Source organism: Syngnathus scovelli, chromosome 9 (assembly GCF_024217435.2).
Source record: "Syngnathus scovelli strain Florida chromosome 9, RoL_Ssco_1.2, whole genome shotgun sequence".
NCBI classification, from domain to species: Eukaryota; Metazoa; Chordata; class Actinopteri; order Syngnathiformes; family Syngnathidae; genus Syngnathus; species Syngnathus scovelli.
Genome location: NC_090855.1, coordinates 11,104,663 through 11,125,832, shown reverse-complemented (window position 1 = coordinate 11,125,832; position 21,170 = coordinate 11,104,663). Strand labels below are relative to the sequence as shown.

Below are 21,170 nucleotides of genomic sequence, written 5' to 3'. Positions count from 1 at the left end.
TTCAGTTTCCAGAAGTCATTCTCCCCTTAATTAAGTTGTACAGGTAATGTCAATGATGTAATTTTTTTTTTTTTAAATGCTTCATCTTCACCACAAAAAAAGTGGCATTTAAATTGGGGTGTGTTGACTTTTTATACCCACTGTATATTGTACACAATATGTTCCCAAAATGATTTTTTAATTTTTTGTATTTGTACAGGCACAATTTCCCTCCTTTAAGTTCAATTGAGTATTACTACTTATTAAATAAAATGAATGGGAAAAATGTTGCCTTTTAGTTGTGGGTTAGAAAGGGTTAACCGTAGCGCACAATACAAAACAAGGAAGTGTGTCCAATTGCAAAGAGTAAAGTCCATCACAGGAGGTGAGAGAGATTCCAGGAAATACACGTCTTCCCCAAGACAAACGCTGACTTTGACTTTTTTAACAGAACTTTTGAGGAATGGACCCCTGGAAACAAGGCTCAAATGACAATGGCTACACTGAAGGTGTGTTGTTATTTTTTATTATTATTATTCATCATGATTATCTTACCTGCTTTCATTGTCTTGCAGTCGGCGATTACTTATATTCGAATAGCCAAGAGTCGCTGAGATTAAGACGTCCTTCATCTCAAGGGTCCAATCGGAACTACCCTCACTTCAAGTGGAACCTGGCAGCCACAGAAGAAGAAGAGGAGGATGAAGTGGATGGATACAGAGAATCGGGCGAGGAGCCTCGGGAGATCCATACCATCCCTCTGCCCATGGCGCTGAAAAGGGCTGTGAGGTCTGAGACTGTATTTTCATTTTTAAAAAAATATTTTATATTTGCCACACTTTTTGCTTCACATACACAAAAATTGCAACTAACTATCAAAAAATCAAATTTATAATAATGCTTAATTACATGCAGGCAGGTGCAGGAAATGCAGGTGCCCGTACTTTCCTCCAGGCTGACATCTTGGAAACAAAGGAAACGCAAAACCCTCAAGAAAATCAAAAACAACACCAGAGAGTTCCTAAACTTATTTATGCTTTGGAGGAAGTCTTTGCAACAGATTGGAGGCACAGTACACCAATTCATTTTTGAAATTTATCCTGTTCCTACGTTCCAAATATTCCACACTTGTCAAAACATTTTTTTTTTCATGGTAAAATTTTATCCTCCCAGGAAACTTTGGCGGCGGTGTCCAGTCTTATTTCCTGTTCCTGCGTTTCCTGGTGGTACTCAATTTTGTCTCGTTTTTACTGATCGCCGGGTTCGTCTTCATCCCCAGCGTCGTTTTCAGATCTCTCGACAGCATCTCTGTCAACAACACTGGTAACCGGTCTTGTGTTGCGTTGTCTTGAGTTGCTAAGTGAGCTTTGCTAAGGCTTTGCACTGCATGCGTGTGTGTTTTGCAGGGCCCGAGGAATGCAGGAAATACGATCCCAATCCTCAAGTCTTGGTGGCGTTCTATTATTACATCCTTGACTTCCTTTCGGGAACGGTGAGAGACTCAAATGACCCCACGCAACTCGTTGACATGAGAACATAAGTAGTCTAATCGCAACTTAATCACACTTATTGAGTTCACTTACTTTGTGTTTCCCAATTATTTAATTATTATAAAATATTTTGTGCCCCCCCCAACTCTCCGTCACAACTATAAATAGTATCATTTGTCTATAAAATTGTTATAAGTACACTGCTACAATAACAATAAGAGCGCCACTGCCACCTACTGTAGTGGATGTGCAAATACACTTTATTTTAGTATAAACAGAAAAAACACAGATGTGACTTGATGAGCTCTCCTCTTGTTCAGGGTTACATGGAGTATTCGTACCTGTTTTATGGCTACTACAACAGCACTCTGGTGGGTGACAACAACTTCTCCTACAACATCCCGCTGGCCTATCTCTTCACCGCCGTCTTCTACTTTGCATTTTGCCTCATCTGCATCTTGGCCCGGTCAGTCGCCAAACCGACTTTTTGAACGTTACGTTTGCCGTACAATTTCCTCATGATCGCTCACGCAGGATGGGGACAGCAGCTCGAGTTGCCGTGGCGACGGGAGGTGGCGTCGTGGGCAACTACAGCATGATCGTGTTCACGGGCTGGGACTACGGGTGCCTGGGAGACCGAGCCACCAAGCTGAAGCAGAGGAACATCCACTATCGGCTCCAGGTCAGAGCGGGACACTCTTTTGGATTAAATTTAAATATTAGATATTCTGATTAAAAAAAAAGAGAACTACAAGTTGTGTCATATCATATAGTATTCTTTCTCTGTAAAAAAAAAAAAAGAAGTCACCTAATAATAATAATTTATTAAGAATTTATTTAACAAAGGGTTTGGTTCGTGGAATTTGGACTTTGTTTTTGGTCCACTCAGGTAGATCTGGAGGAGCAACTTATGAAGCAGAAAGTAGCCGCTCTGACCTTCTGTCAAAAACTAATCTTGTACTCGCTTCGCATCTTCATGGCCTTTGTTACTTTGGGGCTCATCGGGGCAACCTGCTACGGCATCTTCGCGGCCACGATTTTCAGTCAGGTATACGCTCGTGACTGGTGCACGTGCACTTGAGTGAATGTCAGAGGTGTAATTGCTGTTTGGACTCACCCTCACAGGGCAAGAGTGGTCAGAGTGGGATTCTGGGTTTGATTTTTGAGTATCTGCCCTCCATTGTGATCACCGCTGGTAACTTCCTGGTGCCATTACTCTGTGACCAGATCGGCCTGCTTGAACGATACCCGCCCAGCACCACAGTCATACTGGCCCTCTTGAGGTTCAAGCAGCACGTTTTTCAAATGGAGCATCAATAACAAGTGATATTCATACAGTCATGGATATGAAAATAGTTTTCTGTCACATTCAGGGCAGTGTTCTTGCGCTTGGTGAGTTTGGGAGTTCTGCTGTTCACCCTGTGGGGTCAGATCACATGCCAGGTGGACACGAACAAGTGTGACCTGTGCCAGTACAACCACGAGGAGTACCCGGTAAGTGTGCACAAACAAAACACCATGTAACAATCTAAACATTTTTTTTCCATGTTTGTCTCAGTGCTGGGAAACTCGAATAGGACAGGAAATGTACAAGTTGACGCTTTTTGACCTCATTGTTACCATCGCCGTACTCGTGTTGGTCGAGTTTCCACGCAGGTCTGAAATACCGTCTGTCTCTCATTTACATTTTTTTGGGGGGGGATCCTGTAGTGTTATGTTTGTGGTTATCAGGATGGTGGTGGACAACTGGTCCAACAAGCTGACTCGGTGGGTGGGTCGGCAGGAGTTTGTGGTGTCAGCCAACGTGCTGGGCCTGGTGTACGGCCAGACGGTGGTCTGGGTGGGGGCTCTTTTTTGCCCCCTGCTGCCTGTTATCAATACAGCCAAGTTTGTCATCCTCTTCTACTGCAAGAAGGTAACCATTTGAGCATTTGAACATTCTATAACTGTTGATATTGGTCAAGCTCCAACCGGATGTGCCCTCAGGTTACGCTGTTCAACAACTGTCGGCCCGCCCACAAGACTTTCCGCTCCACCACCTCCACGTTCGTCTTCTTGGTGGTGCTGCTGTTCGGATGGGGCATGGCCACTCTGGTTATGATCTACAGTGTGGCTGAGTGAGTAGTGGCCTTGGTTAGCTGTGTATTATGGATCTTGGATGTTGTTGAAGATCCATGTTTGGTTCTTTAGGATCCAACCATCTATGGGCTGCGGCCCCTTCCGCTTCTTCCCCTACATGTGGGCCATCGTTCCGATGTCTTTCGACCGCCTCTCGGGAGTCACGCAGGAGTTTCTCTTCTTCATTGGTTCCCAGGCCTTCTCCATCCCTCTGTTTGCCTTGTCTTGGTCAGCTCCAATAGCATCCAGCTCACCTCTGACCCTTATGGGGAAAACCAGTATCATAATTGTTTTTTGTTTTCTCCCCAACAGCGTACTGATGGGTTATTTCATCGCCCTGGCTGCTGTTTATGGAAAAAGTCTTACTTTGCTCAGAGCTCAACTCAAACAGGTACAATGTGGTCAATCTGCATTTTTATCTTATTCACTGTCTTCTTTACACGTTGTCCTATTACTGTTTTTTCCTGACAGGAGGGCCGTGACAAGCAGTTCTTGGTCAAACAGATTGAGAATCTGAGTCGTCAACTTCAGATACCGACACGAGACTTTACGTGACAAACCTTTCTTTCTGCATCGCACTCTTTTATTGCTGTTCGTCTATTTATGATACGTTATAATGATAAACCCTAATAAACATTATTTACAGACTCAATGAACCAGAAAATAAAACAAGACAATACAAGATATTAAAAAAAACATATAAAAGCAGACTCATTGTTTTTCCTTCATATGTGTGCTACTAAGTCAGTTGGAGAGTTTATGACGTGTTATTTTGTACATACGTATTTGCGTCATTTACGTACGTCATGGTTGATAATAATAAATTCAAGGACACACAGCGGCATCTAGTGTTCAAATAGTGTTAATGCAGTAACGTTTCATGTTTACTTCCGGTGTAGTTTTCCGGTGGCTAGCTAGCGACAGCAACTAGCTCCCGGGTAAGTTACTTCCATCGATTCGATCTTATGTTTTAGTGGACGTGTATTAAACGTCTACTGTTATGTTTTTTAATCCCTTTAACAATCACTAATTTATTCTACCAGTACACCGAGCTTAAGATATCAAGGATATCGCTCATGGTTTTCCTCTTATAACGGTAGTTTAGGTATTCATTGACACTCCCCTTTGACTTGCGAATTGAAGTGTTCCTTTTTTCACCACAGTCGAAGCCTGCTTAGCAAGCTAACCAGCCTCCTTCGGGGTAATCATGAACATTCTCCCCAAGAAGAGCTGGCACGTTCGCAACAAGGACAACGTCGCCAAGGTGAGGAGAGATGAAGCTCAGGCAGCCGCGGAGGAGCAAGAGGCCAAGCGGAGAGTGGAGCGAGCCGAGCAAGAGGTGACTTATCGAGACACATACACTAACTAGCACGCCACCATACCTCCTACATATGTAAGTGTAAACTAGTGCGTGTGGTGGGTAGACAGCATAAATGCAAACACACCACGTCTCAAGGCTTTGTTGGGCTTGTGCACCAAGAAAAGGTACAGGACCATTTGACCTCCACAACGGGCAGAGATCTGTACTCTGCTCAGATCAAACACAGCGTTGTTTCTCACGCACCTCAGGCACGCACTGAGTTGCTGCGAAAGAAAGCCCGAGCCGCTCTCCAGTTGGAAGCAGGAGGAAGCCAGGAGGTGAAATTCGAAGAACAGAATGGAGCCTTGGAGCACCTCAACCTCTTCCCCCTCGAGGAATCTGTGGTGAAGAAGGACAATGAGGAGTATATCAAAGAAAAAAAAGAGGAGCAGGTACTTCATAATGCTACTGTGTCAAATATTTGGTAGCTGCAGTCGAGTTAAGTTGTACAACCCTTTCTTTAGGACAGCATCAAATGAGACATTTTAATGGCTAATGATATTCTTCCTCCTTCTAGGAGAAACAGGAGCGCGCCATCGGCTTACTGGTGTCTCTCGGGCCCCAGCCGGGCACCGAGGTTACACCGTGGTACATGAAAAGTGGGCAGGAGAAGGAAGAGGAGAAGAAAGAAAAGGAGAAGCAGAGCGAGAAGAGGAACGGCAAGGGGAAGGAGTTAACCGAAGAGGAGCGGGAGAAGAAGGATCGACGGCTGAAGGACAGTTTGGACCCGTTGAAGGAGATGAAGAAAGCTATGGGCGAGACAGTCGCCAAGGCGCACAAGAGCAAGAAAAAAGACAAGAAAGACAGAGGGGAGAAGAGGAGCAGCGGGGAAAGGTAATGAAGCTGATTACTGCTTGAGGAAAAAGAATATTGCAATTAGTTTATTTCTCAGAGGCCCAGTCGATATGGTTTGCTTGCCTTGTCTCGCCAGCTCAATAGAGCGACTCAGAGCGGAGCGTTTGCAGCGCGAGGTGGACGAGCGGCGTCGGGCCCAAGAGCTGCTCGCTCAGCGCAACGGAAAGAACAAGGAAGCGGGCAGGGAGGTCAACGAGCGGGATCGGCCCTACAACAGCGCCTACTTTCCAGAGCTGGCACGCAAGCGGCAACGGCGCGACAGAGACAGCTGGAGGGACGAGATCCTCAAGTTATGAACTCTTTGGTTCTCACACACTAAGTACTATGTAGATATTTTCTTTAGGAGAACAAGAAGTGTCAGGGTAGGTGTGGTTAACTCATTCAGTGCCAGCCCAGATGAAATAGATGTTTGACGTCTATACTCGTCAATGGCAGTGAATGAGTTAACTATCTTGTTTACTTTTTTTATTTATGAACATCAGCACAAATTACAACCCACAACAATAAACATCACGGCGCTGAATTTATACTTCTCAAAAGGGATTGTCATCTTTGCAAAGGCAGAATTGAGTGTGGTCGGTTGCTCACACATTTGTTTTTAACATAAAAGCTAATCATTCAGATTTTAAACGAAGTCAGAATGTTCTCAATTTATTGCTCTATTGTTTTCATCCATTTTTGAAACAATATAAATATTGGAATTTATATAATTAATGATCTAATAATAATAATAATAATATGATACTGTATGGCATTATATTTTTATTAGTGCAATGCAGCCATAAAATGTAACTTTTACGTGGGGATGACGTCACTTAGGGTCCCAAAAGGCTAACGCAAATGAAAAAAGGAAGAAGGTGATGATTTCCTTACAATTAAAACAAGCAATCACTAGAAAACATGAGCGCGGACTGTGTGAGAGTGATCTTGCGAAACAATATGGCAGTAAAAATGTGTCAACAATTTTGATGATCATTAAGCAGAAGGAAGCCCTCAAACCGATCAAGCCATCCAAGGGGATCACCATCATCTCTAAACGTTTGGATAAAGGATTGCTGATAAAACGATCATATGTGAGAAGGCCAGCGCCAAATATTGTCTTATGTTAACGTTATCCAAGTGGGATGAAGAAAAAAAAGCTATGTCAGTTTGAAGTTTACATACTACACATTTCAGTAAGTCACGGAACTTATGTGTCTCTAAGGTACAGGACAATAAAAACCCCTTTTTATTGATTATTTCTTTTTACTTCTCTGATATAATGCATTTGTTTTCTTGCTATGTGTAATTATTTGCTGTATTTATTAAGGAATTATAATTTTTTGGGCTGTGGAACAAATTAAACAAATTACAGTGTATTCCTACGGGAATATTTGATCCAACATAGGCCGATTTCAACATACCAAGTAGGTCCCGAAACGAATTAAATTCGTATGTAGAGGTTTGACTATTTTTTTGTGTGGTTGGGTTTGGGCCACCAAACATATATTTTTAACTTTTAAAAACAATCGTTACAAGTCAATTTTTCTTCTCATAATCAGCAATTTTACACAGAAAAGTGCTTTCATTGAGTATGCAATTAGGTGTACAGTTTTGTAATGCGACGTAGCCAGAAATGTTTATTTATGTTACTTTCTGCAATGATAATTTATTTTTACATAAATCCCGTTCATAACCTATCCTTGCTTGGCCAGCCTTTACAATTTAATGTTATGCTCCAGCAATTATATCATTACACGCGGGTGCGTCTTGTGGGCGTGTCCAAATAATATTATATAGTCAATTGTTACCTTTAGGATTTTTTCATAATTTTTATCAAAATTTGTTAGTACGATTAATGTATGCAGTATGAGCTAGAATATAAACTTTAGTACATAAATTCATAAGCACTCGGCGGGAGCCATGACTGCGCGCCGTGCGGGTGTGACGTCATCCGGCGGAAGATGTGGATATATTTTTGGGAGGTGTGTATGTGTGCGTGTGTGTGAAGGGGGGGGGGGGGGGGGTGCATAAGTAGAAGAGAACAGGAGAAGGAGGAGGTGGGGTGACTGTGGTTGGATGTTGTCATGTATGAGCAGCCAGAGGATGCACAATAGCGGGTCGAGATCACCGAGCTGAATTGCGGATTAGAAGCGGAGGAGGAGGCGAGGAAGGCGCTTTTATCCCACCACCAAAAAAAAAAAAAAAAAAGAAAAAGGACAGGGGGAAAGAGAGAAGGAAAGGAAGGAAACAGCCCGGGACCGGAGGACACCGATGCTGTTATTGTTGTGGCGGCGACGATGCGGCCCCACTGCTGGCTGATGGTGGCTCTGGCGGGGGTCATGTCGTACATCAGCCCGGAGAGAGCGCTCGGAGCCCCGCAGAGGGAAGGTGAGTCCAGTCGGTGGAGGGAATGACGGAAGGAGGGGGTTGAATTGAATAGCTGTCAGTGAGGATGGAGAAAAGGAGAGGAGGAAGAGAAGGGGAGGAGGGGTGTGGGGGGTTCGTTATTATGCTTTATTATCAACGTGGCCGTGAGATAATGCCAATGATTATTGCAGCAGGAGAATGGTGCATGCATGCGGTGATGCAAATAAAACAGAATCATGGAGGGGGGCAATGTTGGGCCTCGCATCGATGGCAATAAAAAAAAAAAAAAGACACTCGGATTATCAGGCTTTAGAGCAATGCTGGCTAGCGTCTATTTTCATGAATTTATCCCCCCACGCCCCTTCAAGATTTGGCAGAGTTGTGCAATATGTGCACGTCTTTGTGTTGTTTTGAGGAGACACTGCTGGGGCCTTATGGAAAAGGCCCCGTGTTTGGTTCGGTTCGGTTCTTTTTATATCTACTGAGTAATATGGACTCAGCTATTGTTTATGATGCTTGTATACATTCTGCACTGCAGTGGGAGGGGGCATTGCCAATCATGCTAAAAATGAGGAAAGCATGGAGTGTGATTTAGCTTTCCGTAAAATAATCTCAGATTTATTTCCAATGTGACATGTCTGCCACTTCTTTCCAACTAAGCAGGTTGTCGTCAGCGCTTCCGCTGAAGGGGCTGAACTTTGCCTGAAAATCAGTCACACGCAACAAGCGTCTCTTGACGTGTCACACATTTAGCTCAACAACTGCACTCTGACACTATTTCTGGAGGATCATGCATTTTTTAAATGTACTCTGGAATTTATGCATGCAGTGTTGACAGTGAGATGACCTTGCTGGTGACTGTAGTCAGAAAAATGTACCACAGTGGTGACGTTCGAAAAAGCAACACCATTGAATAGAATGTTAAGAATTCAACTGCATCGTCATTTCATGCTTCATTTCGACGGCCGTTGTGCTGCTCCTTCTGCCACCAGGGGGCAGTGTAATGTATACATACTGAAGAAGACAGTCGCAACTGCTCGGTGGAATTTGGTGGTAAACACAACAGTCCCTGAATATGATCTCGATCTACAGATGTAGCCATGAGGGTGTTTAACCAGCCTGCCCCCTCCCCTGCCCCTTTTCTTTTCTACAGATGGGTCACTCCCCACAAACGACCACATTGAGGTACAAATGTCCACATGTCCCGCCCCCTTCCTCTTTCTCTCTCTCACCTGACTAGTGAACCTTTACGTCATTTCTTTTATTCCGGTTTCTGACTCCCTTTTCTCTCTCCTCCGTTTAGCACCCCCCCTCCCCTCCCCTCCTTTGCTTCTTAACTGTGAGTGGAATGCTGACACTTCCCTCTCCTCGTGCTTCTTGTCCTTATACTGGAATGAACAGCTTCTGCTTTTAAACTTCAATTTTTGATTCCAGTTTTTTTTTTCCCCAACCTTGGACTTTCCTGCTTCCCACTTTACTTGAAAAAAAAAAAAATCCCCCTGGTGCAAACTGTCCATTGGGGTTGACCTCAACCTGCCGCTGTAGGACAACGCTCCAATGGCTAACTCCCTTTCCGAGACAAAAGAACCGTGTAACACGATTTCACACCTTTATGATTCCGCCAAGTCTTGTTTCTTCAACCCTCCTAAAAAAACCCCCACAGAATTCAAGAAGTAGTCAAACTGAAACTTCCCCTTTGCTTGGTGTCTGTGTGCCCCTTTCAGTTTCTCAGAGCAGGACGGCCTCGCTGTCTCCTCCGCCTTACGTGGTCATCCTCATCTCCTGCTCGGGGCTGGTCTCCTTTGTGCTGCTGCTTCTCACCTGTCTGTGCTGCAAGAGAGGAGGAGTCGGATTCAATGTAAGTAAATCCGGCCTCAGATGAGTAGATCCTGTGATTTTGAGCAATAAATCAGCATTGACTACATCAAGGTGAAAAATGAACTATTATATTTTTTATTCATAGTCAAAATACTATGGATAATAATTATTATTTTATTAAATCAATTTATTTTATTAACAATATTCATCATATAATGAAATGGTGCTGTTGTATTTGAATTTGCATGAAAAAAATCATACTAGTTCTTTTAGACATAATTTTTTTTCCTAATGTTTGCTCAATGACTTTTTCTTCTGGTAGGAGTTTGACAATGCAGACGGGGAAGATTGCTCGGGGGGCTCTAGCCACATCCAAGAGGACAGCCTGTCGTCATGCCCCTCCCTCCCGGAGGTCTACACTTTGCCTGTCAGGGAGAGGCCCAACTGTGCCGCCCTGCACGATGGAGGTAAGTCCCCCCTCAGCACTCTTTCATGTTTTTATGAGTTCTCATGCAACTTGCTCTTTCCCAGACTCCAAGTCTCAATGCTTCAAAAGACATGCTTTGAACTACCTGCAGGAAATCGGCAATGGCTGGTTCGGAAAAGTAAGACGTCAGCCTTTCAGATCGCCTCCCGCTCGTTCTGTCATTCTAACTTCCCGTGTGTCAGGTGATCCTGGCCGAGGTGCTGTGCGACTGCAGCTCCTCCCAGGTGGTGGTGAAGGAGTTACGCGTCAGCGCCAGCCCGTTGGAGCAGAGAAAGTTCTTGGCCGAGTCGGAGCCATACAGGTGAGCCTTCGCTTGCGACTACCACGCTTTTCCACGACTATTCATAAAATGTAAATGACTTTGATACCGCACACCGATTTGACCTTTCACTTTTGTTTTGAATCAAAATCGGATTTGTGTCGTCATGCAGGAGTCTGAAACATCCCAACATCCTTCAGTGTTTGGGCCAATGCAGCGAAAGCATCCCTTTCCTCCTGGTCATGGAATTCTGTCAGCTGGTAAGTAATGACTAATTTACAGAAAAACAGTTTTTATTATTAATTCATTATTTATTTATATTATTTATTTATTTATTTATTTATTCATTTATATTATTATTTATTTTAATTTATCATTAATTACTGTGGCGTGCTGGAAAGCAAAAAAAAAAAAAAAAAAATTCCAGCATGACTGACACTTGAGGGTTATTTAAACCGCACTTCACTTTGCGCACCGGCAGGGTGACCTGAAGCGATACCTGCGAGCCCAGCGCAAGTCGGACGGTATGACGCCGGACCTTCCCACGCGGGATCTCTTGACTCTTCAGCGGATGGCCTTTGAGATCACGTCAGGCCTGCTGCACCTGCACGAGAACAACTACATCCACAGGTTGGACTTGATGTCCCATCTCACTTTTGCAGTCAAGCCCCAATTATACCTATAAAATTATTTTTAGAATTTAAATGCTAGTTAAAATAAACTTCTCGCACTGCAAAAGAGTTTGGGATAAATCGGGCTTGACTGTGGACAAAAGCTGAAGTTATTCCATATGACGTGTTGTCTGCAGTGATCTAGCTTTAAGGAACTGCCTGCTGACCTCTGACCTCACTGTGAGGATAGGTGACTATGGCCTCTCACACAATCAATACAAGGTATGTTCAACTGGGATTTTTTTTTTTTTTCATGAGAGTAATAGATCGATTTTACGCAAAAAAATGTGCGGCGAACTGCCTGCTGACCTCTGACCTCACTGTGAGGATAGGTGACTATGGCCTCTCACACAATCAATACAAGGTATGTTCAACTGGGATTTTTTTTTTTTTTCATGAGAGTAATAGATCGATTTTACGCAAAAAAATGTGCGGCACACTTTTCCTAGAGGGCGCCAGAGATGCACTACAGCTTGAAAAGACGTAAACACAGATGTCGTTCCACTATTGCATTTGATGGTCTTACTAGAGAGGACAAACTCAAACGGCTTTCCATACCTGACTGTCAATGTACCTTCACATATGCGTGCAGGAGGACTATTACCTAACTCCTGACAAGCTTTGGATTCCTTTGCGATGGATCGCGCCAGAGCTCTTGGAAGAGTACAGAGGCTCTCTGATTGTCACTGACCAAACCAAGACCAGCAATGTGTGGTAAGTCCACACACAACAAATCATTGAACTCAGATAAGCGACTAACACTGTCAAAAAATAAAAACAGTTGGACTGTGCAACATATTACATTGTGCATGGTTGAATTTGACACACTGGATGGTGAAGGGCATCTTTAGCAGAGGTGCCCATGATAAAAAGTGGCCATGACTAACCACCTTTCCGCAATGTCCTACTTGCAGGTCTCTTGGGGTGGTCATATGGGAGCTATTTGAGTTTGGCTCTCAGCCTCACAGGCACTTGAGTGACGAGGAGGTGCTGACGTTTGTCATCAGGGAGCGACAGATTACATTGGCCCAGCCGAGACTGAAACTCTCTCATGCAGATTACTGGTCAGTAGGCCTGTCCACAACATATAATAGGGCCAGTGACTTTATTTATTTATTTAATTTTTTATTTTTTTTTATTTTTTTTTATTTTTTTATTTTTATTTTTACTTGATGAACTCTTTCCTTTCCCGTCCTCAGGTACGAGATCATGCAATCTTGCTGGCTGCCTCCATCCCAGCGGCCATCGGTGGCCGAGGTATTCCTTCTCCTCTCCTCCCTCTTGGCCGCCGAGCGAGGATCGGCGAGAGGAGGCGTCGGCGACGAGGACGAAGAGGAGTATGACGATGGGAGAAGGCGAAGAGGCGAGAGCGAGGAGTCGTTTGAAAGACGCTGGGACTTACTCCGCCCGCCAGCCTTCCAGGCAGCGGCGCACGAGCGGCAGAGAGAGCGCCAACGCGACAGAGAAGACCGACACAGCTCCTACCCCCTGCTGGACACCGTGGGGAACCGCGCCACGCATTCCTCATCTGAATTAGATGACATCCTGACCGTGACAGAAACCAGCAAAGGGTTGAACTTTGAGTATTTTTGGGAGAAGGCCCACGCTAGGCGGGGCTACAAACCTCTTCCTCCTGCTCAACCCATTCCGACTGTGAACAACAACGCCCACCGGCAGTCCTTGGACACCCCCACTGTGGTCCCAGTGATCAGCGCACGCAGCCCCTCCCTCGCCAGTGAGTACTACATCCGACTGGAGGAGCACACTCCCCAGGACAGGTCTCCGACTCTTAAAGGGAAGATCCAGCCGTCTTGCAGGTCAGACTCCATTTGTCCTGGAGACATGGAGCTTGTGGAAATCCGCAGTGGCATGCTGGGAAAAGAGCGGGTGCCCTATTGTTCCTCCGACAAGTGTGCGGGTGGAAAAGGCCTCCAGACCGTGCGATCAAGTGAGGTGAAACTTCAAGTTCCTAACACGGGCGTGGCTGAGTTCAGAGACACTTCGAGCAGAGTGACTGACTTCTCAGTGATCAATTTAGGAGAAGATGAAGAAGAAGATAAGAGCCTGGACAAAAAAGCTTCCACATGTCAAGCTCCAATCCTTCCTCCGAAACCTTGCTCGTTGTCTTTCTCAGCAGCCAACCACCTTCACTCGCGCCCCCTCCCCGCACCTCCACTTGGCTACAGAGGACTTGCTCATTACAACATGAGTGGTAAAATTGAGACGGACCCCCTTCAGATGAACAGCTGCCCACCTTCTAGCTTTGGTCACCTGGGGCTCCATCGCTCTCGACAGACTTTGCCGCCGTCTCCGTCCCTCTCCCCTTCCCTCCCGCCATCCAGTCATCCCATTTATCCCCCAACTCAAATGTGTCCGCCGCCTCTCCCTCCTCACTCAAAGCAAAGAACTTGCCCAGGCTACAGCACTGACTCTTATTCTCGATACTTGAACAGATCTACGAGAGACCCGCTATCCTGTGACCTTGCCAATCGAGGCACCAGACACACGATGCACAACTCCAAGGAGGCCTCTCACTCCCGTGCAAAAGACTTTGAGTCCCCCATTCGCAGAGAAAACCCCTTGCGACCGATTTATCGCAATATACCTCGTCCTCAACCTGGGACCGACGGGCAGTCCTCATCCAGTCCCACCTACTCCGATGAGGACGATTCACCCATCATGTCTCCTGAGAAAACAAGCAGCGGCGTCTCCGTCACTCATTCGAGCCTGTCCGAGGACGCAGAACCGGCCCCTGGAGCCATCTTTTCCAGGGGAATGAAAAGGACCCAGTCACGCCTGGACACCATCTTGCCCGCAATTTGGAAGGAAGACGCAGAACTTCAAGCAAAACGTGTGGCCGCCGCCAAGAAATCCCCCATGCACCTGTTTCTGACAGAGATAGCAACCACGACAGAGCCGAGGGAGTGCAAGTCCGACTGTTCGTGGGAGGCTGGCCAGAAGGAGAGGAGAGATGCGGAGGGATCCGAAAATGTGTTGCCTAACAAAGGGATGCGCCGATCCCAGTCTCTGATCACAGAGTTGGGCTCAGCAGGACAGTCGTGGGCGTCGGAGAAACGCAACAGTAGCACGGCAACGGAGAAGAACTTTACAGCATCGTTCCAGGGAGATCTTTTTCTGACAGAGATCGATACAGATGCAGATCTAAATGGAGGGTCAGGAAGCGATCCGGTCAAATACCTCTACCCAGCCGGGTCTAGGTTGCGGCCATTTGACCGTGCCTCAGGCCTTCCCTCGTCCGCCGAAGCTGAAGAGACCTATTCCAAAGGAATAAGAAGGTCACGCTCCCTCCTCTCTGAGCTCAGCACTGGCAAAGTAGAGAGTCAAACTCAGCAGACTGAGAAGGATCCACAGAGAACAGAAATGACCAGAGAGGAATTCCTTAAGGAGATCCAATCGGCAGAGACGTTTCTAACTGAAATCATATCGAGGCAAAACACGACTACAAACAAGAAAGAAGCTGATTCGTCTCCGACCCCTCTGTCACCCGAGTACGAGTCCATATGTATTGACCCAAATGCAGCCCAGACCATCCGCTTTCAATCGGAGAGCTCCATCCGTTCATCTAACCGAGGAAAGGATGAACCACAAACTGAAGCCATCTATGCCCAAGTTACTAAACGTGCTAAAAAGACCGAGATCAAAGTTTCTACCAGACCCGAGATCCCGATCCTTCACATTGGCTCAACCATAAAATCGGAGAACCTAGGAAACGATCCAGATCGCCAGTCAGAAACGATGCCCAAAAATGGCCTACTGCACAATCAAGCACTTGGATGTCAGAAAGACGAAGAGAGTTCTGATGGACCTGCCTTACCTGCCAGAGGAGGGGATCAGGCCACAGATCTTTCAGGGCTCTCACCTAAAGCTTGCAACAAAGACTTCACAGTGAACTCACTCATTACAGATCATAGTCCGAAGACTTCTTTCTTTGAGAATGGCGACCTCGTGAGGGATGAGCCATGGTCCAACAGTCCGAAGAGAGAAGATCAAATCACAGTGTGCCATCTTGACAGTGAAAAGGAAGCTGTTACCCCTCCCACTCCAGACTGGGATGCGTCAGGTGACGTCTCCCTAGTCACCCCTACTGACTCGGTCCTGTCACCTCTGACGTCCAGCTCGGCGGACTGCCTCACTCCAAGCGACTCCTGGACGGGAGGGGGAGGTGGCGGATGGCGAGCTCTGTGCAACGAAACGCCCCATCGGGACTCGGCCTATTTCTCAGACAGCGAGTGGGAAGGGGACAGCACGAGCAGAAGGAGCAGCGACGGACTTGTCGGCGGCAGGCATCGAGGGGGCGAGAGGGGGGCGCTCACTGGGATCGAAGAAAAAACGGAAGAAGAGAGTGAAGTAGAACACAAGCACCTTTCAAAAAACAACATCCAAATGTCAGAGAAGATGACATGTCAGAAAACACCTGAAAATGATTGCTCCCAATCCACCAACGCCGCAGATATTCCAATCAAAAACTTCGAGCCAGGGCAGCGAGACGATTCTGGTACTTTCTTGAACGGTCAGAAATCCTCCCAACTAAGTGATGATGCCCCAAGCCAAGACTGCGATGACTTTATTGATAAGTTGTTCTCCAAATTAGAAGAGGCGCCACTCAAGAAGTTGACTTGCAGTGATGGTTTTACAAAACACCGACAGGATGACGTCATCGCTCATGTCGCAGACTGCAGACATATCGATTCTGAAGAGAAAGATTTGAATCTGCATGGCGACAGAGCCAAAGACTTCACAAGAATAGAAAACAATATCACAAGTCTCCATCACTGTGGAAATATGTCTACAGAATCCCAGTCATTGGTGGAGTCAGTCGAAGATAAAGTAAGTGGTCTTGCGATTGCCTCTTGGAGAGAGCAAAGCGTTGAGAAAATAAACAAGATGGCCGACCTGGAGCTGCACCATGCAGACCACAACCAGCTGGGATTACGAGACCTTCACTGTTCAGACGGCTGCGAGGATCAGACGGCAAAGGTCAGGACGGAGACGGAGAAACAGCTGGCCGCTGCAGAATTGAATAACGTCGGGAAAGAGAGGTCACCCCTGAGAGAAGCAAAGAATCGGGTTAGCGGCGTCGCTAACGATGGCGAGGAGGTGAAGGATGACAAAAAGACCAACTGGCTCGACTGCCAGCGTTCTTCACAGTCAGGGTTGCTCCTTTGGCCCGATGAAAACGACCAGTGGGCCTCTCCAGAAAAGCGCTCTCCGGATCACGAGCTAAGCTCTGAACTATTCCCCGGCCTCCAGCCCGAAGCATGGGAGGTGGCTGAGCGTCTCGTCGTGGGTCGGGAGTTTTGGGAGGCGGAAGAAAATGACGAACTTGCAGGAAGCGAACCCCACCCGGCCGTATTGATGAGCTGCGAGGACTCGTGGAATGATGAAAGGCGGGGCTTCACCGAGAGTTTATTCGAGAAGGAACACGAAGGCACTCAGCAGGAGGTGACGGACATTCAACAAGTTGAAAATCGGGAGAACCTTGTAGAAGTCGACAGATTTGATGCACTGGGGGAAATGTCTGATGAAGTGGAGAATAATGAAATCCTGGATCAAGAGAACTCTGAGATAGGTGAGAAGCACAAGTCATTAGGTGTGGATATGGACGGAGATGATGAACATCTCACAGGGTCAGAGGAGAATCAGAATTTTAACACCTGGTCTCAGCATCAGCTTTGTGAATCATCACCACTAAGACAAAACGTTGACAGCAACTCTGTTTACGTCAACTCCTTCTCTCACACATTGGAGAGTAAACGAGCCAAAATAACTATTTGCATCACCGAAGCCCCTCAAGAGAACTTCTCAGACCAGGAAAATCTTGACTCTGACTTGTATGATGAGACTGACAGAAGAAGTTCATGCAACTCTGAGCATCCCGCAGAAGAAAGCAGAAGCACCGCAAAAGTCCAGGAGGAATTTGGAGACGTTGCTGAGCCACAGGTGGACAACTTCAGCTCAGTGGACTTCCCTAGTCCGCCTCAGAGCATCGACCTTGACATGCAGGATGATAAACTGGAGAGTTTAGATGACTCCTTTCCGAGTCCGCCACCGTCAGTTTCAGAGACCGACGACTTTAGTTGTCCTCTGAATTTAGATGACTTCAACACTGAGGGAGAGTTTCCTGAAACCGGTTCCAGTAAGACACTTTTTCAGGAACCGGCAAGCGCCACAGTCAAGCCATCTGACAACTCCGAGACCGAAGGTCCGAATGATGCCGACCCATCAGAAGCGCCCGCCAATAGCCTGCCGGAATCATTAATTTCCGAATGGAAAGACATGGATGAGGAAGCCTTGGAGGATTTTGAGAAACTGGAACAACTGTGTTGCATATCTGGTGACGAAGAGGCCACCTTGGGTGACATTTTCTTGGACAACATCCAGCTTTTGGAGTCCTTGAAGAAAACGACCGACCAAGAAAGCCTCTGCGCTGAGGAGAACACAGAGAAGGTGGCTTTGGATGGGACTCCCGATGAGTCCGAGGACGACGTGGTGAGGTCATCGGAGCAAACTGCAGATGCTAAGGACCAGAGTTGTCTCTCCAAGGTGACCACAAAAAACGGCCTCATGATGCAGGTCAGAAAACAGATTCTGTGAAAGTCAAACCTGTTCTCGATGTTGCTGAGCTTCAATTGTTTCAATCGTTTCTCCTCAGGTGTGCGAGGAACGGCTGCAGTTCTCCCTGAGTGAGAATGTGAAAACAAATGTGCTTTGGGGAGCGACAGTTAAGGACACCGTCACGCTTCGGCCCTGGGGAGAAGAAACGGCGGAGAGCGAGAGTGAGGAAGTCCAAAGCCAGGACGACAGGTATTGAGGCTACATGTCAGACGTTCTGAGATTGTCCAAATGACTTCTGGTTGTTGTTGCAGCCGACCGGAGCAGGAAATTTGCCCCGAGCCCAACGTGGAGTGTGAGAAAACTGAAAATGAGCCGCTCACTGTGACTGAACAACCTGAAGTTAGCACATTGCAGTCTTCTGCAAACCAGGCAATCAAAGGTTCGTCTGTCACTCCGGGTCTTGGTAGTCTAAAACTGAAATGGGGGGTTGCTCTCGTTCTGGTCGTGGTCCAACTTCATCAATATAAAATGTTTTTTTTTTTTGTGTGTGCTAGCAAAAGTCGCTCGTCTGTCTCTGGCCCTCCCGCCGCTCGCCATGACTCTGCCCCTCAACACGACCGGCAAAGGAGGATTCGGCGGTCGGATCGGCAGACGGAGAGGATTGCTCCCGGGAAGCGATCCCGAAGACGAGGAGGAAGATGAGGAAGAGGAGGAAAGCTGCCGCAGGGTCATCGTTGTCACGGAGACGGATGTGGACAAACGCGTAGGCCTGAGAAGCTTGCTCAAGTCGCCTAAGGAGCCGTTGGACAGGGCGAGGGACAGAGGGCGCAACGTGTCCTTTTTTGATGATGTCACCATTTATCTTTTTGATCAGGTGTGTTGTGCGTTTAGTTGATTATCCTTGATGTTGATTTTTTTTTTTCATTGAGTTGTGTCCCTGCCACAGGAAACTCCAACCAATGCATTGAGCACTTTGGCGCCCACAAGTCCAGCTGCTGTGTCCGTCAAAAACACATTTCATGGTGAGCATCAGTCCCCCCTTCACCTCGCTATCCTACTTGCAGCTCAAATTTGTGTCTTGCACTTGTGGTTTGGAAGCAGGTTTTAGGCTCCACTTATCATCCTGGCACATCTCCGCCCACAAAAACGGAAAAGCCTCTCCTCCACTAGACTCCCCCTCGACGTGATTAATCCACTATAATTATCTGCCTCGATGGCGGGACATGCAACCGAGGTGCTTGACAAAGCCTGCGTTCAACAATGCAAACCGAAGTTGCGCTTCTCCACGCGATTTGCCTCCGCCGTCCATCTTGCATGCTAATGACTTATTTTACGCGGTAATGAAAGCGTTTGCTCAATCGTTCCTTTCCATCGCTACCGCGCGAGAACAAAATCAAAATTAGACGCTTTCATGAGAAGACAAACCTGTGCTGTCTTTGAACGATGTTATTTTTAACCATCGAAATATGTCGATTGTAATTTTGGTTGTCTGTGTTTCCTGCCTCAATACCAGCGTTAGCATGTAGGACTAGAAGTCAAGAGGGTCTTAGATTTAGGTTTTGAATCCCAGTTCTGGTCTTCTGGCCTTAACCTAACTAAATTCAAGACTGGATAGAACTCAGAAGGCTTCACATGTTGCTCTCTCTCACTCTACCAGGTTGCGGCAGCAAAAGCAAAGATTCCAAGCGCAAAGAGGCCAAAGTCCCTGTGGGCAGGGCCAACACGGTGACATCATCACGCTTCACCGTCAGCCCAGCCAAGGACCCTCACTCGGCGTGATGTCGCTTGAACCCGTGGGAACATTTTAGAGACTCTGAGACTGAGCCGTTGAATCGACCCCAACAACCAACCAGCCGTTCGCACAGAGGCTATTTTTCTACCGGATGGAAGAGGACGACTCCCGTTTCCAAACGATCCAGTTTTGACCAGCCACACTGTTTACAGAGTTTATCGAAGCATCTTTGGAAGGGGGAACCTGTGAGACGTTTTGACAGCTATGCAGTGAGAGCCTCGCTGTCGACCAGCTTCTCTTTTCTGCATCGTTACTCCCCCAACAGCGAGGGGAATGCTGTTTGTTTTTCTTCTTGTTTTTTTGATCAGGCCTCTCTTCATGGACATGTTTTCATTGCAGTCATGTTTGAAACAATTTGCTCAGCTCCTGTTAGAATACTACTTGGACATTTGTACAAAACATCATCAAACAAAGTGAATACAATATCGTTTTTTAGCTGTTTACTTTTAGGCATGAAAATTTCAAAGCAACCAACGTTTTTACTTTGTACTTTGAGTTCCAAAAAAGTAGTCTCTTTCTTATTTTATTGCGATTTATTTGTCATGTTTGTAAAGCCAGACCATTCTTTATGCATTCATTTATTTATATTATTTATTTGATGCCGTTAGCATATACTAACTTATAATTTGGAACAGAGTGCATCTAGGTTATACCTTCTGTAAGATCTTCATAACAAATAAAGCAAAATATTTTCCCAGACGTCTTAATTGCGCCAAAAAAGTATTTTGTATAATTTTACCTGTCAATATATTCCAATCTGTATGATAGTTTGTCCTGTAATATTTCATTTCCCTCAATGTCTCTGTATGTATTGTTTAGCGAAGTTGTCATTCTTTTCAAGACGGTCAGTGTAGCATAGCATGAAAAACTAAGAAAAAAAAAAAGCTTATCATCAGTAAATATTTTCATTTTTATTGTCTGTGTATATGATGAATTTATTTTCTACAAATAACAGTCCATCATGCAGTCAAGGTTCATATAGTTTGTTTAGACTGTTTTAGTGTTCGTTTACCAAACTGTATTGTTTTAAGGAATTGATTTCAAGGGATAATGTAAAAACAAAGGGGGAAAATAAAAATTACAAAATGCAGATTTTCATTTGAATGCTCTTTAAATTGAATCAAAAATCAAATCTCATATAAAGTACAATTGTTTTGTTCAATGCGAAGTATTGAATAAAAGAACCTTTTATTCAAATACAAACACATTCGGTATAATAACACCATCAACTACAATCCAACAAATACAAAATTAAAACATCAATGTCGGCATAACGTGTGTCGGCTGGCATAGCAGCATCGCTGTCTGTCACTCACTCGTGAATTAGTGTTGGCTCGTGAGTGAACGATTCGTTCAAAACAACGGATTTCTTTCAATGAACGAGAGTAAACGAATCACTTCCTTTGTTCAGCTCAT

The 21,170-nt window shown here is 45.8% G+C and overlaps 3 protein-coding genes across 5 annotated transcripts; all 3 read left to right on the top strand.

Annotated features, from left to right (window-relative positions):
- The first annotated feature begins 131 nt into the window (after positions 1-131).
- tmc4 (transmembrane channel-like 4) lies at positions 132-4,283 on the top strand. Of its 2 annotated transcripts, none has more exons than XM_049729714.2 (16): positions 132-364; positions 431-488; positions 555-768; positions 895-1,046; positions 1,153-1,302; positions 1,386-1,471; positions 1,790-1,935; positions 2,004-2,151; positions 2,359-2,517; positions 2,595-2,752; positions 2,843-2,963; positions 3,028-3,384; positions 3,456-3,586; positions 3,660-3,815; positions 3,900-3,978; positions 4,059-4,283. In XM_049729714.2, exons 2-16 carry the CDS (start codon positions 443-445, stop codon positions 4,140-4,142), a joined length of 2,187 nt encoding a protein of 728 aa, XP_049585671.1. In that variant the 5' UTR covers positions 132-364; positions 431-442; the 3' UTR covers positions 4,143-4,283. The 2 variants fall into 2 exon arrangements, with proteins under 2 accessions (XP_049585671.1, XP_049585672.1); XM_049729715.2 differs by having other exon boundaries at positions 132-488; positions 3,028-3,125; positions 3,201-3,384.
- Positions 4,284-4,397: 114 nt separating this feature from the next.
- leng1 (leukocyte receptor cluster (LRC) member 1) lies at positions 4,398-6,341 on the top strand. The gene is made up of 5 exons (XM_049729717.1): positions 4,398-4,525; positions 4,751-4,926; positions 5,157-5,339; positions 5,465-5,781; positions 5,879-6,341. Exons 2-5 carry the CDS (start codon positions 4,795-4,797, stop codon positions 6,096-6,098), a joined length of 852 nt encoding a protein of 283 aa, XP_049585674.1. The 5' UTR covers positions 4,398-4,525; positions 4,751-4,794; the 3' UTR covers positions 6,099-6,341.
- A 1,474-nt stretch (positions 6,342-7,815) lies between these two features.
- lmtk3 (lemur tyrosine kinase 3) lies at positions 7,816-20,844 on the top strand. Of its 2 annotated transcripts, none has more exons than XM_049729713.1 (16): positions 7,816-8,172; positions 9,876-10,009; positions 10,292-10,436; positions 10,501-10,574; positions 10,639-10,757; positions 10,888-10,975; positions 11,197-11,345; positions 11,524-11,608; positions 11,979-12,100; positions 12,301-12,450; positions 12,586-17,950; positions 18,060-18,211; positions 18,274-18,401; positions 18,517-18,836; positions 18,909-18,984; positions 19,620-20,844. In XM_049729713.1, exons 1-16 carry the CDS (start codon positions 8,082-8,084, stop codon positions 19,739-19,741), a joined length of 7,320 nt encoding a protein of 2,439 aa, XP_049585670.1. In that variant the 5' UTR covers positions 7,816-8,081; the 3' UTR covers positions 19,742-20,844. The 2 variants fall into 2 exon arrangements, with proteins under 2 accessions (XP_049585670.1, XP_049585668.1); XM_049729711.1 differs by having other exon boundaries at positions 12,586-17,980.
- Positions 20,845-21,170: the final 326 nt, after the last annotated feature.